The sequence below is a fragment of the Mizuhopecten yessoensis genome, unplaced genomic scaffold (genome assembly GCF_002113885.1).
Source record: "Mizuhopecten yessoensis strain PY_sf001 unplaced genomic scaffold, ASM211388v2 scaffold10711, whole genome shotgun sequence".
NCBI lineage: Eukaryota > Metazoa > Mollusca > Bivalvia > Pectinida > Pectinidae > Mizuhopecten > Mizuhopecten yessoensis.
Window position 1 is genome coordinate 411,277 of NW_018408683.1, and position 19,241 is coordinate 430,517.

General features: G+C 37.6%; 1 protein-coding gene across 1 annotated transcript in view; it reads left to right on the top strand.

The window, feature by feature from the left end:
- LOC110461939 (MAM and LDL-receptor class A domain-containing protein 2-like) overlaps positions 1 to 19,241 on the top strand; it is a 127,693-nt gene that overhangs the window by 105,880 nt on the left and 2,572 nt on the right. Inside the window, exons 123-139 of the mRNA XM_021515681.1 lie at positions 292 to 914; positions 1,534 to 1,702; positions 1,906 to 2,003; positions 3,317 to 3,496; positions 3,918 to 4,008; positions 4,313 to 4,465; positions 4,574 to 4,720; positions 5,884 to 6,225; positions 7,035 to 7,160; positions 7,541 to 7,842; positions 8,596 to 8,800; positions 10,307 to 10,684; positions 11,870 to 11,986; positions 12,311 to 12,380; positions 12,965 to 13,059; positions 18,224 to 18,320; positions 18,765 to 18,825. Coding sequence (XP_021371356.1) covers positions 292 to 914; positions 1,534 to 1,702; positions 1,906 to 2,003; positions 3,317 to 3,496; positions 3,918 to 4,008; positions 4,313 to 4,465; positions 4,574 to 4,720; positions 5,884 to 6,225; positions 7,035 to 7,160; positions 7,541 to 7,842; positions 8,596 to 8,800; positions 10,307 to 10,684; positions 11,870 to 11,986; positions 12,311 to 12,380; positions 12,965 to 13,059; positions 18,224 to 18,320; positions 18,765 to 18,825 — 3,254 coding nt within the window. The remainder of the gene's footprint in view (positions 1 to 291; positions 915 to 1,533; positions 1,703 to 1,905; positions 2,004 to 3,316; positions 3,497 to 3,917; positions 4,009 to 4,312; positions 4,466 to 4,573; positions 4,721 to 5,883; positions 6,226 to 7,034; positions 7,161 to 7,540; positions 7,843 to 8,595; positions 8,801 to 10,306; positions 10,685 to 11,869; positions 11,987 to 12,310; positions 12,381 to 12,964; positions 13,060 to 18,223; positions 18,321 to 18,764; positions 18,826 to 19,241) is intronic.

Below are 19,241 nucleotides of genomic sequence, written 5' to 3' on the forward strand. Positions count from 1 at the left end.
TGAAACTATTTCATGTAGCATCTCACTTAGTATAATTCTGTCATGCATGGCACTACAATGTATAATTGTATATCCGGTAACTTGTATCTATTGTGATAAATGAGGGAAACATTTATAAATGTTCTACAACTGTATGTTCTGTAGTCTATATCTATGATGACTTTGATGAGTGCAACATTTATAAATGTACTATAGTTGTATATNTGTAGGACTCAGGTGACCGTTAAGGCCCATGGGCCTCTTGTTATCTTTAGTGGGTTTGATGTGTATTATTTGTGTCTTTCACTGTAGCCTCCCTCTACTGTGACTTTGATGAGGGCAATTTGTGCGGCTGGATGATCAACACAACAAGTACAGGAGTGTCTGACCAGGATTACAAGTGGAAACTTGACCATGGAACAACAATCAGCACCGGAGACTTGCGGCCCTCCAATGACGAGTCGACTAACTCTCCAACAGGGGGTTACGTTTGGGCCGACAGTTCTCCTGGATCCTTCCATGACACAACAGAACTGTATTCACCCATGATAGGGAAGACAGGACCACAATGTTCATTCAGTCTCTTCTACTGGATGCAGGGTCCATCAGTCAATGCACTTGATGTTTACACACTCTTTGATAATCAACAAAATCATCTTTTCACAATCGAAGGTGACCATGGGGCAAAATGGAATATGATAAATATATTCATTGGTGCAAAGTCCAATTACCAGGTGATTATCCAGGCACGTCGTGGTAGGAGTTTCCGAAACGACATCTCACTAGACAGCCTGCAGTTTCTGGACTGTATGCCCCCGGCTCACGCTCCAGCTGGATGTCCGCCACAGATGTTCTCTTGTCGCAATGGTTACTGTATTGCCCCAGAGAAGCAATGTGACTATGCAGATGACTGTGGAGATGGCTCAGACGAATTTGTAAGCTCCAACATAAATACTTGCTGGTTTCTTCCATTTTAATTGTCTTCTTTGAGTTGATGCACTCTGCATTATTTATATGCTATAAAAGATGAAATGTTGTATGTTTAAGTGTGTGTTTGGCAGATTTTTTTTTAACTGTTCTGCTTTGTATGATAAGCATTCATTATAGTAATATTTTCGTATTTTATATGAGACAAACACTTGATAACATCTACATGATAACAAAGAACAATGTTGTAGATACAGAATGTTTTCTTTTCTATATTCCTGATATATCAGTGTGCTTTTGGTCAGATTGTATCCAGTTTTTTGGTTCACTACTCTTGGAACATAAGATAATACCTAGCCAGTTCTTTTGGCACTTAGTCATCTAACAAATGTATTATATCTCTGAACACCAGTTTTGGATCTAACACTATTATTACCACTAGTCTTACAGCTAGTTTAACATCCAGTTATTTTGACCCATTTTCTTGATAGTCAATGAGTTTTCAATTACATTCAAAAACATTTGATGTTTCGCTTTTGTTGACTAAGTGGTGATCCAATGATATTGTGATCCAGTGATATTGTGATCCAGTGATATTTACTTCAGAATTTGTACTGTTGTTAACAGGTTGTTCAGTGTGATCAGATATACAAGGCCAGGTGTAATTTTGAAAATGGCATTTGTCCTCAATGGTCAAACGAGGTTACAGACAACTTCAACTGGACACTATCTACCTCTAACACGCAGACTATTGGTACCGGACCTCTTACTGACCACACACTGAGAAGTTCTAAAGGTGATCTTTTTAACCTGCATCCTGCTGAATTATGCACTCTGGATTTTAAAACAAATTTGCATTGTATAATTTGACCGGTTTCATACTTACCAGTACTGGTAACTATATATAAATGATATTACTCTTCTTGTTTAAAGCTGTAAAAGAGGTAAAAAGTTCCAATATTTAGAGCAGTGTATGTGAGTTTATACATTTGTTTGTAGGAACATACTTATACATAGAAAGTTCCAGTCCCAGGAAGGAGGGAGATAAAGCTCGCCTCGCCTCTGTTGTTATCAAGGGAACCTCACAGAACTGTCGTGTGAGTAATCTTCCTTAACTCATTTAAACCTGAAATTTCAAAATGAACTGTTTCAACCTTTGAATTGGAATAATTCAAAATGTGTCTTCAGGGTTGAAACGACTTAATGCTTGCATTTACATTCCTATTTCACTCTGAGGTTATAGAGTTGAGAACAATTTTGAAAATGTATATCTAAAATTTGTATGTATACAATTGCCATGCCAGTTATTACAATAAAACATGGTGGCACTTAATGCAAAGTGAATGTTACAATGAAAATATTCCTTTCAACCCTTATATACACCTATATTGCTTGAATGACATCAATGTTATTGTGATATAATGACTCTATGGCGAGACATAGCTGTTACCCGTTTGAATAATAATAATAATCTGCTCACCCTTCCCCAACCATTGCAACACTTGGGACTTACTTATACCTTTTTTCTTCCTAATCTTACAGCTTTTTCTTTTAGGAGGTCTCAATTTTATAGGCAACCATTTTAAAACACAAAACAAAACCTTGAAAAACATAGGTATATGTTAGTATTACCAGGAGTTCAGAATTGATTCTTGAATGTTACTACATGGAGTTAGGGAGTGAAACATACTTTACCTGAATTTATGAAGGAAACATGGTTTTTATCCCTCCCCCCCCCAAAAAAAATAATTATGGGATATAGCTATCAAACAGGGTGTCCATTCGTTCTTCTGTCCATGGTGTTTGTGTGGATGATAAGTTAAGAACAAGTGACCATGTGACCATGTGACCAAGTGACCATGTGACCATGTGACCAAGTGACCATGTGACCATGCAAAGATCAGACGTGGTGTGTTGGTTGCCATATGATGTGAAGAACCTTTCACCTTTGCTAAAAAAGAATGTTTGAGCATATGTCTGCACTTAAGAACTAATGACCATACAACGCTCAAACTTAATGTGTTGGTTGCCATAGTGGATACAAAGAATGGTATTGATATTGGGTATGTCCACCAGAGCTCAAGGTCACCATTGCTAGAAATATGATTTGCTCCCTTAGTGAAACATCAGGGTCACATTTTCTTAAAGTAAAACTGCATTGGTTGTTAGTGTAATACGTATATGGATCATTGTACAAAATCTACATTTCAAAGTACGCAGAGAGTCGGGAACACATCCACAAAGAATTATTGTAAAACAGCTTATACAAGTTTGTGCATGATTTTCCTGCCTTCCTTGAACACAAATACATGATGGGTTGATAGCAAACCCTGCATGTGACTTTTTTCAGGTGGGGGTTCCTCGCTACTACTTGAGTTAGGAATGAAACATGTTTGATTTTTTCCTCCAGGCAAGGCTGTGGTACCACATGTGGGGCCAGGATATTGGCAACCTTACTGTACTGAAACGCTATGGGTACAATCAGGGTGACCTTCAGCCACTTGGCATGCTCCAGGGTAACAAAGGCGATTTCTGGAGCCCCTTAAAAATCCTTGTATCAAATGATCCAGGGGACACCAGGAATTACGAAGTAAGTGTATAGATACTTTGTTTAATCTCGGTACATAAATGAATGAAATCTGCACATTTCATTAAGACTACAGACAATTCTTCAATTATGATTGGCTGATGTTTTCTGGACAATTGATTTTTTTGTGTGACTATGTATAGATTTTCATGTTTGTTGAATGTGTATGTAAAGCCGGAGTCAAATAATGAAACTTATTATGAGGTCACCTATTCTTCCTCAATTCTGATTGGTACAGGCTTTTATTCAGTATTATGTTTGGTTGTACAATGTTAGTTTCCAGACTAAGTTCTAATCTGCAAATTTAATGAAGTTGTTGTCACTCTTTCAACTTGATTAGTTGATGCTTTCTAAGCATATTTAAATGTTACTGCATATATGTGCACATCACGAAGGAAATTAATGCCATGTATTTGCTTGTCAGATTATTGTTCAAGCCACAGTAGGAGCTGGTTATCATGGTGATATTGCCATTGACGATATTTCCCTCTCACCAGGATGCGAACTAACAAATAGTAAGTACACATTCTATTATATTCTGTCAAATAATTTCAACTTGCATGTAGTTAAAAAAAAGTAAATCTGCTGCTATTGTTTAAGTGATGGTACTTATCACAGTGAATACTTTCTATACATGATGGTACATATCTTCAATAAAAACACTACTGTTTCTGAAAAAGGAATGATGGTTCTTATAATCAGTGAACACAACATTTTTTGAAAACATAATGATGGTACTTATCATTAGTGAACACAACTGTTTCTGAACAAGGAAAGATGGTACTTATAATTAGTGAACATTGATATTTCTCTACACAGCTCTTTTGCCGGGAACCCCAACCTCAGCTCCTCCTGTTACTGGGTCATGTGGTACAGACAGGTACGCCTGTACTAATGGAAATTGCTATGGACCAGCAGAGACATGTAACTTCATTGACGATTGTGGGGACAATACTGATGAAGTATCATGTGGTAAGTGATATATATCGGAATGAGCTGTCACCCACCACATCACTTGTCTGACTCTGCTAATGTGGCATTCTGTTATATGTAATAAAACTTTCTTATGTTTGTTTGTAGGTACTGGATGTACCTTTGAGACGGGGGCTAGCTGGTGTGGCTGGAAAAATTCCGAACAGGACAATGCTGACTGGCGTCTACAGACTGGACAAACCCCAAGCAAACAGACTGGACCTCTAAATGACCATACTACCAACAAGACATCAGGTACACGTGAAATACTGCACAAAATCCACTGTATAAAATACCCATCCATTATACACCAGAACAAAAACTGTGTTTAGGGGGTATATAGCCATGTGTTAGGAGTATCTAACCATATGTTTAGGGGTATGTAGCCATGTGTTTAGGGGTATGGAGCCATGTGTTTAGGGGTATGTAGCCATGTGGTTAGGGGTATGTAGCCATGTGTTTAGGGGTATGGAGCCATGTGTTTAGGGGTATGTAGCCATGTGTAAGGAGTATCTAACCATATGTTTAGGGGTATGTAGCCATGTGTTAAGGGGTATGTAGCCATGTGTTTAAGGGTATGAAGCCATGTGTTTAGGGGTATGTAGCCATGTGTTAGGAGTATTTAACCATGTGTTTAGGGGTATGTAGCCATGTGTTTAAGGGTACGTAGCCATGTGTTTAGGGGTATGTAGCCATGTGTTAGGAGTATTTAACCATGTGTTTAGGGGTATGTAGCCATGTGTTAGGAGTATTTAACCATGTGTTTAGGGGTATGTAGCCATGTGTTAGGAGTATTTAACCATGTGTTTAGGGGTATGTAGCCATGTGTTAGGAGTATTTAACCATGTGTTTAGGGGTATGTAGCCATGTGTTAGGAGTATTTAACCATGTGTTTAGGGGTATGTAGCCATGTGTTGAAGGGTATGTAGCCATGTGTTTAGGGGTATGTAGCCTTATGTTCAGGGGTAAGTAGCCATGTGTTAAGGGGTATGTAGCCATGTGTTTAAGGGTATGTAGCCATGTGATTAGGGGTATGTAGCCATGTGTAAGGAGTATCTAACCATATGTTTAGGGGTAAGTAGCCATGTGTTAAGGGGTATGTAGCCATGTGTTTAAGGGTATGTAGCCATATGTTTAGGGGTATGTAGCCATGTGTAAGGAGTATCTAACCATATGTTTAGGGGTAAGTAGCCATGTGTTAAGGGGTATGTAGCCATGTGTTTAAGGGTATGTAGCCATGTGTTTAGGGGAATGTTGCCAACATGTAAAGGTTTTGTTGATGACCATTACCTGTCACTCATAATTACCTGTCAAAAGTCACCACAGGTATTTTATAATTACGTTTTGAAAATCACAACCTGAGTTTTGTAATTACCTGTTGAAGATGAAAATCAGTATTTCATTATTACCTGTTCAAGGTCATTACCTGTACCTGGAGAGTTCCAGTCCATCTCACCCTGGAGACAAGACCATTTTAGAGAGTTCCGAGTACTACGAGTCGGGCCCAGCATGTAATATGACCTTCTGGTACAACATGAAAGGACAGAACATAGGGTCACTCAGTGTACTTGTCAAGCTCAGTGTAGGCCCAATACAGACCCTCTGGATAATGACTGGTGATCAGGGACCCAGTTGGAAATTGGCTTCCATACCTTTGACTAGCTATCACAAATTTGTCATCATGATCAAAGGAGTTCGAGGAAATGGTTACCTTGGTGATATTGCCATTGATGACATCACCTTTAACAACTGTCAACCTAGTAAGTACATGTTATTTAGTGTCGTGGAACTGGACTGGATCGATAGTTGAAGACCAGGTAGCTCAATTGCCAAAAGCGACCGTCTAGAGTTCGGAAGGTCCCAAGTTTGAATCTCGGTCTGGTCGTTGAATTTCCCTTTCTCCCGTTACAAATGCATTAAATGTGAAGAAAAGTAATACACTAATATATCCCTGTAATGACATTGGGAGGGGTATACTTTAATCTCTCCGTCCGTCTGTACAGAAAAAGAAGTCCAACATATCGCTGTTTACCTTCTCAATCAATTTTAAATCCTGTACATATTTCATGCTTATTGTCAGAACAAATCTGTGTGTATCTATTTGTTACATCCCTTTTCTGAAATCTGTTTTTTTAAATAAAATATTGACCAATATTGATAAAATGTATTAGACTTGATTAGTGCACCTGCAGTTCATTTTTGTTGATTTAATGACAATTTTGTTGGAACTTATAGTTTCTTTTCTGATATATTTTTTTATAAATCTTTTGACTGCTACTTAAGGTCTTGACCCATAATTATAAAACTTATTACACATTATTGGTAACTTATTATGCAATTGTGATTTATTTTGCATTTTAAGTACTTTTACTGAAGTTATGATTCTTTGATGATATTCTTATTTGGAGGTGGTGTATAATAGTTAGCCAGTGGCCTACAGTTCTAATTTGTGCTTGGAGCACTAAGCACAATAAGTCATTGATGCCTTAAGTGAATATTTAAGACTGTGTTGTTTTCAAAAGATATGCTTTTATTGATTTTCATGAAACATTTTACTCTTCTTATACAGCTGTTGAAGTGAAGACATGTCCAGATAATCAGTTCCGTTGTCACAGTGGGACAGAATGTATACAGGAACGGTATCGCTGTGATGAACGAACTGACTGTACAGATGGATCTGACGAGGATGATTGTCGTAAGTAGTTTATTCAGTCATCATCTACAACATTGTAAAATTCTAACAAGACTGTGAAATAATGTTAGTTATTTTGGTTCACAAACAGGACTGGGAAATAATGTTAGTTATTTTGGTTCACAAACAGGACTGGGAAATAATATTAGTTAATTTGGTTAAAAAACAAGACTGAAACAATGTTAGTCACTTTGGTTCACAAACAGGACTGTGAAATATTGGTTCACAAACAGGACTTTGAAATAATATAAGTCACTTTGGTTTACAAACAAAAGTTTAAAATAATATTTGGTTTATTAACAAGAGGATGACATACTTATTGGTAAGATTTCTACCCGACAAGTTTAGATACTGATACTCTGTCTAATGGTATGCCCATACAGGTACAAATTCGGGAGACTGTAGCTTTGACCAGCCAAGCCCCATCTCATCTTGTGCCTGGACCCAGTTACAGGACGATGACTCAGACTGGTTACAGGGACCTATTGTTTCTGGCCACAGCACTGGCACCAACATTGACCATCGTCATACAGCCAATGGAAAGTTCATGGTGATGAACAGTTTGAACATGCGTCCAGGTGACACAGCCCGCCTACAGACACCAGTTTTCCTCGCCAGTCGTGGGCTGTGTTACGTACGCTTCTGGTACTACATGTATGGCTCGCCAAACCTTGGCTCTCTCAGGGTAGGTCACACATTTTAACACAAATTATATCATACTGAAATCATTTCTGATTGGTTAAAAGAACAGATGTACTGAACTTTCTAGTTCAGTGTGTTCCTAAGGTATTGCTATAAAATATACACTGTTGTGATATTTTGTCTACTAGACTCACCTTTTAGCATGTGATGTATATATGTCATTTTCCAGATATTGGTATTTCAACCTAGCTATTAACCTAATGTTGTATATTATGTCATAATGTTTTACTTGCAATCATAACTGATAGTTCAATCATTTCTTTGACCAAACAGGAAAACTTATGGCAATGAACATACATTTTTGTCTTTCTTCACAATATTTATTCTAACTTTTTTTTTTCTTCTCTTTTCCCACCTGAATTGAGACCTGTTGATGTACATGTATATTGACATGACAGTGAAGCTTTAGAGACAACGTAAATTCATTATTTACCCAACAGGAACCATACAATTTATTCTTCAAGTCATCTCTTTGACTAGTATTCGCACTCCCTAATGGCATCCTGTAGATATTTCATTTAAATCTGTTTTAGAGAAGATATTTCTAGCAGGAAGCAAATTTGAATTAGAATAAGGATAAGCAGTGTAATGCAAATATTGTTTGGTTCTTACAATGTCACAGATTTAGTTAAAATGGTGATTTAGAGGTCGATACAGAAATTTATCACAATTACAATATATTTTCTTTGAAAATGGAATCTGATAGCTAAGATGCCAGTTTTCCCCTTTGTTACAGCTGTACACACAAAATGCCAATGAACAGAACAACCAGCTGTTTTGGTCCATGAGTGGTAGTCAAGGTAACCAGTGGAAATATGCCAATGTGCTACTAGGCAGTGGCAAGAACTTTTCAGCCATTTTTGAGGCTACCCATGGAGATGAGCCTCAATCTGATGTTATACTGGACGATGTGTCGTTCACACCTGAGTGCTCGACAGGCAGTAAGTTGCTACTATTGATTTAAATAATTTATAGAAATATATACACTGTATTGTAACATGTATTGTTTTTGTAGAATTATCTAAGTTTAACACTCATCACAGTATTTTGTGAATGTACCAGGTATGTAACTAGATGTATTGTTACCGTCTATGCTTACGCTAACACTTACAGGTTAAGACCCTCATGAGTTCCTCTGAAACCATCTAACATGATTGTAACTGTAGCGTCACACCTACACGTTCTTATCCACAGGAGTTCCTCTAAAACTATCTTGACATAATTGTAACTGTAGCGTCACACTTACACATTCTTACCCACAGGAGTTCCTCTAAAACCATCTAACATAATTGTGACTGTAGCGTCTGGAACCATCTAACATGATTGTAACTGTAGCGTCACACCTACACGTTCTTACCCACAGGAGCCCCTCTAAAACTATCTTGACATAATTGTAACTGTAGTGTTACACATTCTTACCCGCAGGAGTTCCTCTGAATCCATCTGACATAATTGTAACTGTAGTGTTACACATTCTTACCCACAGGAGTTCCTCTAAAACTATCTTGACATAATTGTAACTGTAGCGTTACACCTACACCTTCTTACCCACAGGAGGTCCTCTAAAACCATCTAACATAATTGTAACTGTAGCATTACACTTACACATTCTTACCCACAGGAGTTCCTCTAAAACTATCTTGACATAATTGTTACTGTAGCGTTACACCTACACCTTCTTACCCACAGGAGTTCTTCTAAAACCATCTAACATAATTGTAACTGTAGCATTACACTTACACATTCTTACCCACAGGAGTTCCTCTAAAACCATCTAACATGATTGTAACTGTATAGCGTTACACTTACACATTCTTACCCACAGGAGTTCCTCTGAATCCATCCAACATAATTGTAACTGTAGCATTACACTTACACATTCTTACCCACAGGAGTTCCTCTAAAACCATCTAACATGATTGTAACTGTATAGCGTTACACTTACACATTCTTACCCACAGGAGTTCCTCTGAATCCATCCAACATAATTGTAACTGTAGCATTACACTTACACATTCTTACCCACAGGAGTTCCTCTTAAACTATCTTGACATAATTGTAACTGTAGCGTTACACTTACACATTCTTACCCACAGGAGTTCCTCTGAAACCATCTAACATGATTGTAACTGTAGTATTACACATTCTTACCCACAGGAGTTTCTCTGAAACCATCTAACATGATTGTAACTGTAGTGTTACACATTCTTACCCACAGGAGTTCCTCTGAAACCATCTAACATGATTGTAACTGTAGCGTCTCACCTACACGTTCTTACCCACAGGAGCCCCTCTAAAACTATCTTGACATAATTGTAACTGTTGTGTTACACATTCTTAACCACAGGAGTTCCTCTGACATAATTTTAACTGTAGCGTTACATGTTCTTACCTGAAGGAGTTCCTCTAAAAATTGTAACTGTAATATTATATGTTCTGCCCCACAGAAGCCCCTGTAACACCGTCTGGACTTCGCTGTGATGCTGACTCCTTCGAATGTGCTCCTGTCAAGCAGTGCTACCCAGACACCTGGCGCTGCGATGGTGTTGTCGACTGCCCTGACAGATCTGACGAGCCATATTTCTGTCCTACGACCCCTGCTCCAACAGGAAGTACCCCAAAACATGTGGGTCCTACTAGGACCACTCAGACACCAGCCCCCAAGTCCCTGCCACCCTCTTCACACAAACCGAGCACACACAGACCTATTGTCAGTACATGTACAGACACCCAGAAGTCCTGCAGTAACGGCAAGTGTATCAACAAACTCTACTTCTGTGATGGTGTTGCTGACTGCTCTGATGCCTCGGATGAAGTCAACTGCTGTAAGTACACTACTTAACCAGCTAAACATTGTCAGTAGTCACATTTTACACATCTAAACATTTTAAGTCGACTCACATACTACAACAATCATACATTTCAGTCAAGTCACGTTTTAAACATCCCAACATTTGCAGTAGAAGTCCTGGCCATTGTAGATTGTAATACTATCAAATACTATCAATTATGGCTGTTTTTTAAATAACCAAATGAATGAAATACTCATGATCATTTTTGTTGTGCCTATAAAATCAGAGATATATACTACACTGACCTGTTTTGCTTTTCACTCAGTTTTAGATTCCAATTGGCCAGTTCTGTTTAGAATTAATTTAAATCGTGTTCTGATTTTTATGATAAAGGCAGCTGGTGTTATTATGTTAAACCATATTGTCTGATTGGCTGATTCAGAGAGAATTTTAGACATTTTGTTCTGACAGTTCTGCCAGGTCAATTTTATCCCAAACTGATACAATGTTTCTCTTCTTTTTATGGACGAGGTTTAATTTGCTACTGTAACTGATCGGCTCCATTAGAAATCCAAGCTCAGGTTATCAGAAACATTTTTAACTGATCTGGGCCAAAGGGGAAGGTTAGCTTATGCCATGGTGTAATGTCATCTTCCAGTTTCAACTCTTTTCCTCTTTAACACCACCCCCAGCTAAAGGAATTTTGCCTGAATTTGGTCTAGAGATCCTTGGGAAAATGGAAATACAACTGCTTGGCTTGAAAAGACAATCTATGCTAGATTTGAAGACTGATATAGGCTTAGCCTGTTGCCTTATCATTTTGTTAATATGAGTACTTTGTGCTATTTATTATTTTGAATATATACTACTGTATTGATACAAGCACAATCATGCTATCATGATTGGTCCCTAGGGCCAGCCCAACCCCTGGTGACTTAGTTTCTTGGTCATAACATGAAAACCATTGAGATTGCAACCCTTTTACCATATATTACTATTTGGAATATTCTACAGTGATGCTTGAATATCCAAGTGAGCAATACAGGCCCTTGGAGCATCTTGTCAAGTTCATGTGTAATTCAGATTATAAATAAGTAGAAAGAAGCTATGTGTGTTCAAATGTGTGGTTTGAGTAATAATATCGAAAGAAGAAGAAAAACAATGATCAAAAACATAAAAATGATATTAAAAAAATGTTTTGTGTTTTTTACCCTGCAGTGTCCTGCCATAAGGGTTATTACTACTGTCTAAAGCAGCGTCAGTGTATTAACAGTACCCGCTGTGACTCCATCGACGACTGTGGTGATATGACAGATGAGAGTATTTGTGGAACAGGTAAGCGCACCTGAACAATTTGAGATTAGGAAGTAGTGATATCAATTAGCTTTTAACATGATTTTTTATTTGCTGTTATTTTTTAGGGGTAAATACCTTGTTAATAAAAGATAAATTTTATTTTGGTCATATCATTTTTATTGTTGTGTCATATTTATATTTATGCAAAATTAAGGAGTGCCATAAAAACGACCAGAAAAAGCAACCAGGAGAAAGATGAACGACATCATCATCCTCTGCCATACCATACTAAAGTTATGGTAATTATTGCTGAAATGAAAAATAGGTTTTGATATCAGCTACAAAACATTTGTTTAATTTCAGCTTGCCCACCAAACTTTTGCCAAAATAACGGGATATGTAATGCTGCCACGACCAAGGTACCAGGATGCAGGTAGGCTAATTCAGTCTTCTTGACTATTCTTACAGAGTTCAATTTGTCCTGTCAGTCTTTCATTGAAACTTTTCACAATCCAAAAGTTCGCGAAGTAAGAATGTTTTAATTCCCACACATTGTAAATGACATTAAGAAAGCTATATTGGCATACATTTGATATTTCACATGTTGTTGACAGTTTTTAATCAATGTCTTGATGTTAAATAACATACATCCAAATTATGTTACCTGGTATATAATATTGCCTTTTATAGCTGGTGTCTTCAGCTTTGAAATTTTAAACATGTTGGAATGCCCAATTGAAATCAGTTCATGAAATATATTTTATGTAAATCCAAATAGTGCTTCAGTGTACTACAGTATACCGGAAATTCTTGCTGCAGTTTAAATTTTGTCCTACGTTATAAGGGTGAATTAGTTACGACAGTGAAAATATGTACATAGCATACTATACTTAGCAATAATATATGAAGGGCAAAACAAACACAGCGCGAAAAACAGATTCTACTAGTGAAGGGTAGACATTTGACTAAACCGTGTACAGTCTGTTAGGGTAACCTTGTGGACCCTTTATTTTACAGTTGTACTGGTAATTTCTATGGTGACAGATGTCAATATGTAGCCAAGGGATCCACGGCATCACACACACAGACCAGATCTAACAGTGGTTCATCAAGTAAGTTATCTCCCTTGTATAGAAGATGATTCAGGCAACAGCTCATCTCTCTCCAGTAATACTTTATGGTCTTATCAGCATCTCACCTCAAGTTCTTATTGAGACTTGGTCTACTCAAACACAATACTTTGATGTCGAAGGAAAAATGCAGTTTCTGTATTATATATTTCGAATGATCCTAACCACTAGATATATTTATAAACTGTCAAATTGTTTACTGTTGATGAATTTTATATCTTTGATATACAATATTAACATTTTATCCCATTTTATTTCAATTGTACAAAATCTGCATTCTCTTTTGCAAAGGATGGGTAGTATGTCTACAAAGAATTGTTGTAAAACATAATGTACAGATTTGTGCGCAAATTTCCTGCCTTTTTTTAACACAAATCCATGATGGGTTGATAGCATGTGCAAATGACTTTTTTAGGGGGTTATGCTACCCCTGGTGGCACTTACTTTTTTAGGGGGTTATGCTACCCCTGGCGGCACTCTCCCTATGTTTGATTCATTCCTTTTTAATTTGTGATTGCTAGTTTGCTACTGAATCACTTACATTCTTGATCGTCTGTAAAATAATATAAGAATATAAGTGACATTCAATGGTCTTTGCAACAACTCGGCCCTCCCTAATAAAACATTATGTTCCATCGGATTGGGATATCCACTGGAACTGGATCATTCCATTAGCCGACACACTGATCATCATAACTATTGTGACGTCACAATTTACAGTACGGCCATTATTTTCCTTCCAGCCTATTGTCACAATAGGCTGGAAGGAAAATAATAGATGTCACTCCGATTGGCTTTGAATTTCCAAATGCTTTTTTGAAATATTTTTATCATTTTCATTGTAATGTAAAATCTATACTTGGGAATGAGGTATATATAAGGTGATTCCAATCATCTAGATGAAATATTTAACAAAACCATCAATAAACTTCAGATGTTCTTTGAAATTTCATCCCTGGGGTTAAACTCAACTTATTTATACCTCAAAACAAAGATGTTAAAGAGCTACACCTTGGCCCCACGTAGGGAAATATGTTAATTTAGTTACACCTAGGCCTCACACAGGGAAATATGTTAATTTAGTTACACCTAGGCCCCACCAGGGACAGTATCCTTGGACCCACATAGGGAAATATGTTGATTTAGTTACACCTAGGCCGCACACAGGGAAATATGTTGATTAAGCTACACCTTGGCCCCACACAGGGAAATATGTTGATTAAGCTACACATTGGCCCCTTACAGGGAAATCTGTTAATTTAGTTACCCCTTGGCCCCACCCAGTGAAATATGTTAATTAGGTTACACCTAGGGGGGCTCCATACAGGGAAATATGTTAATTTAGTTACACCTAGGCCGCACACGGGGAAATATGTTGATTAAGCTAAACCTTGGCCCCACACAGGCACAGGGAAATATCATGATTAAGATACACCTTGGCCCCACCCAGGGACAGGGAAATATCATGATTAAGCTACACCTTGGCCCCACACAGTGAAATATATTAATTAAGCTACACCTTGGCCCCTTACAGGGAAATCTGTTAATTTAGTTACACCTTGGCCCCACCCAGGGAAATATGTTGATTAAGCTACACATTGGCCCCTTACAGGGAAATCTGTTGATTTAGTTACACCTTGGCCCCACCCAGGGAAATATGTTGATTAAGCTACACCTTGGCCCCACACAGGGACAGGGAAATATCATGATTAAGCTACACCTTGGCCCCACACAGGTAAATATATTAATTAAGCTACACATTGGCCCCTTACAGGGAAATCTGTTAATTTAGTTACACCTTGGCCCCACCCAGGGAAATATGTTGATTAAGCTACACCTTGACCCCACACAGGGAAATATGTTGATAAAGTTACACCTAGGGAGCCCCTTACAGGGAAAGATGTTAATTTAGTTACACCTAGGCCCAACACAGGGAAAGATGTTCATTAAGTTACACCGAGGGGGGCCCCTCACAAGAAAATATGCTAACTAAATTACACCTAGGTGGGGCCCCACACAGGGAAATATGTTAATTAGGTTACACCTAGGGCGGCTCCACACAGGGAAATATGTTCATTAAGTTACACCTATGGGGGCCCCACACAGGGTAATATGTTAATTAAGCTACACCTAGGCCCAACACAGGGAAAGATGTTTATAAAGCTACACCTAACCCCACACAGGGAAAGATGTTTATAAAGCTACACCAAGGGGGGCCACACACAGTGAAATATGTTAATTAAGTTACACCTAAGGGGGTTCAACACAGGGAAATATGTTCATAAAGCTGCACCTTGGCCCACTCGCACCTCATTGTTAGTTGATTTAACTATAATCAATATACCTTACTTTATCTAATTCTGCTTGATTTGTGAAGTGTAACAATAGTCTCAATAATTTAGGACTTCTCAGCTTTTAAATCATATGCAACATATTCTTCTCCGTGTAAAAATCTTTCCTTTAGTCGTATTTGGCCCTAGTTTCCATACTTTCATTAATTTTGCATACCCCTGTTGTCCTAGCTAATTGCTTACTCATGAAGCCATAGATTCTGAGAATATAGAATTATGCACTACCTGGGAAATTTGCATTCCTTCTTAAGTATATGTATATATGTTTTGAGTTGCCCATTCTTTCTGTAGACACAACGTTATTTTTGAACTCTTTCAAAATTGCTACAATGATTTGAATGTTACTTGGTATACAGAACCCTTACACCAAGTGGATGTGAAAAAAGTACGTACAGACTAAGTAACCCCCACCCCTTCCAATTGAATTATGCCCCTTTGTTTGAAAAGTTCTTCAAGCTACTTTCACATAATTCACATTTTAAGAGGATGAGATGAAAGCATATAAAGGGTTGGAGTCACGGCACGGCTCTGTGTTGTATCTTTGAGCAAGATACTTTACTCCGCTTGTTCCAGTCTACTCAGCTGTAAATGAGTATGTGGTTGGGCAGCGCTAGAATTGTTGAATGCTAGCTGTTAGCACCGAAATAACAGCTCCGGCTGTATGCTCCCCAGGGAGTTGAGAAAGATATTGGCTGGTTGCGAAGGCCCTATAACCATAGATAATAATTTGTGAACCCCTTTGAGACGACCTACGAATTAACTAGGTTGTGATAAAGCAGTATATAAGAACCTCAAATTATTAATATTATAAAATGGAGCTACTACCCCTTTTTCAGAGATGTGCTATTTAAATAATTGGCACATGGGGTATTGGTGTACATTTCTTGCTTCAGTTTTAGTTCGATATACAGGGCAAACACTACCGTAGCACCATCCTGCATCTGGTATATAGGACAAAACATGACCATAGTACCATGCTGCATCTGGTATATAGGACAAAACATGACCATAGTACCATGCTGCATCTGGTATATAGGACAAAACATTACCATAGTACCATGCTGCATCTGGTATATAGGACAAAACATGACCATAGTACCATGCTGCATCTGGTATATAGGACAAAACATTACCATAGTACCATGCTGCATCTGGTATATAGGACAAAACATGACCATAGTACCATGCTGCATCTGGTATATAGGACAAAACATTACCATAGTACCATGCTGCATCTGGTATATAGGACAAAACATGACCATAGTACCATGCTGCATCCTTCATTTGTCATTAGCTAATGCCTAATATGGTAACAACAGATTAACAGACTAGATCTTTCATTTGCTATTGATTCTTTCTTGAAGAAACTTTATACCCAACTTAATCACTGAAGAGTGGAAACGGGTGAATCACATTTAAATATTTCATTATTTGTAATTTCGATTGGTACCAAGGACCTATATATTGCCAGGTTGCCCGACGAGCTGTAATACTTCACTATTTTTCCTTCTGATAAGTTGTAATACATAATATTTCTATTCTCCATGTTTGATTCTCCCTCTGTCAAGACTAAATGTAATATTTGTAATCCCTGTGTTAGATTCTCCCTCTGTAAAGACTAAATGTAATATTTGTAATCCCCGTGTTAGATTCTCCCTCTGTAAAGACTAAATGTAATATTTGTAATCCCCGTGTTAGATTCTCCCTCTGTAAAGACTAAATGTAATATTTGTAATCCCCGTGTTAGATTCTCCCTCTGTAAAGACTAAATGTAATATTTGTAATCCCCGTGTTAGATTCTCCCTCTGTAAAGACTAAATGTAATATTTGTAATCCCCGTGTTAGATTCTCCCTCTGTAAAGACTAAATGTAATATTTGTAATCCCCGTGTTAGATTCTCCCTCTGTAAAGACTAAATGTAATATTTGTAATCCCCGTGTTAGATTCTCCCTCTGTAAAGACTAAATGTAATATTTGTAATCCCCGTGTTAGATTCTCCCTCTGTAAAGACTAAATGTAATATTTGTAATCCCCGTGTTAGATTCTCCCTCTGTAAAGACTCAATGTAATATTTGTAATCCCCGTGTAAGATTCACCCCTTGTTAAGACTAAAAATAATACTTGTAATATCCATGTTAGATTGTCCCTCTGTTAAAGACTAACTGTTTTGTTTATATTCTTAATTTAAGATTTACATTTACATGAAAAATGTAGTTAGATGTATCAATACAGAGCCAGACACCGGCAGTTAAGGACATTTGTGTTTCATACAGTAACACATATTATAGTAGGCTCTTTGTGAACCATGCTCTAGGACTTATTGACGTTCGTGATTCATAAAATAATTTAAAAATTAGTTAACACTTCCTCAAAAAAATTGATGTTTCAAAAAAATGTGTTCCTGCTATGCCAAAAAGTAGTCACAAAATAGTATAATGACTGCCGTGGTAGCCGTCATACTACTCACTGTGTGCAATCAAGCGTGAGCTTTAGACCATTTGCTCTCCCAAGAATTTCAGTTTGATCGCCAGCAATGGCAGAAAAAAGTGAGTGATGTCTGATAAGGTAAGCTGTTATCCCTCTGATGGCACAGCGGTTTTCCCCCGTGGGTTTTCCTCCACCACGAAAACACATTTGTTACCTTAGCGGTGTCTTAATAAAAGCTCTACAGAACTTATGTTTGTTGTTGACAATCGTACATGACGTTAAATATAGATTATTATTATAATAAAATGTGCCATGTTCAGATAGTATAAACAATGCAAAGTAAGTTGAACTTGTGTATTTGTTCACAGATGGTGTTGGTATTGGACTCGGGGTCACAGCAGGAATACTAGTGGTACTAGCATTAGTCCTAGGTGGCTTCTTTTACAGGAAGAAACGAAATGCAAGGTATTAACAATTAACACAAATCTAAAATAGTCCACTAGCTTAACAAAAGATATCTGAATTCATAGAAGATCAATAAACTTCACAAAAAGAAAATGGCCTGCCCTCAATTTTAATCATTAGAGAATAAATCTTCTTGTATTTTGCCGTTAGTATAAAGAATCATGTTATTTCTAGTGAATGATGCTTTAATAAAGCAGATAGTAGGTTTCTTAACAATGTGAAACTTCATATTTTTCACGGGAAAATCAAGTTATAGATTGCTTTCTGCAATGTTGTTTGAAGATGACTTTATCTAATGTTCCTGTTTAAGGTATGATGATTTTATCCAATGATTCTGTTTAAGGTAGTTTTACTTTATCTAAGGTTGACGTTTAATTTGAAGTGGTTTTGTTAAATGAAGTTACATCCATCACACCATATAATTGTACATTTTTTTCTCAACAGAATGGCTCTGCCTGGCATAGTAAATCAAATTTACGAGGATACTTCCAACGATATGCATGATGTAAGTAAAAGCAAACAAAAATATATTTTGTATAAATTATCTTATTTAGATGTTATAGTCAACCTTGGTCTCCTGACACCATCACTTAATTTGGATCCCCGGTCATGTCAGATTTATCAGAAACGAGAAAAAAGTTAGTGCTGAACACTCCAACCCTGGCATCCCTCTGTAAGAGCTGAAGCTCCCCAACCCTGACATCCCTCCTAGGAGCTGAAACACTCCAACCCTGACATACCTCCTAGGAGCTGAAACATTCCAACCCTGACATCCCTCCTAGGAGCTGAAACATTCCAACCCTGACATCCCTCCTAGGAGCTGAAACACTCCAACCCTGACATCCCTCCTAGGAGCTGAAACATTCCAACCCTGACATCCCTCCTAGGAGCTGAAACACTCCAACCCTGACATCCCTCCTA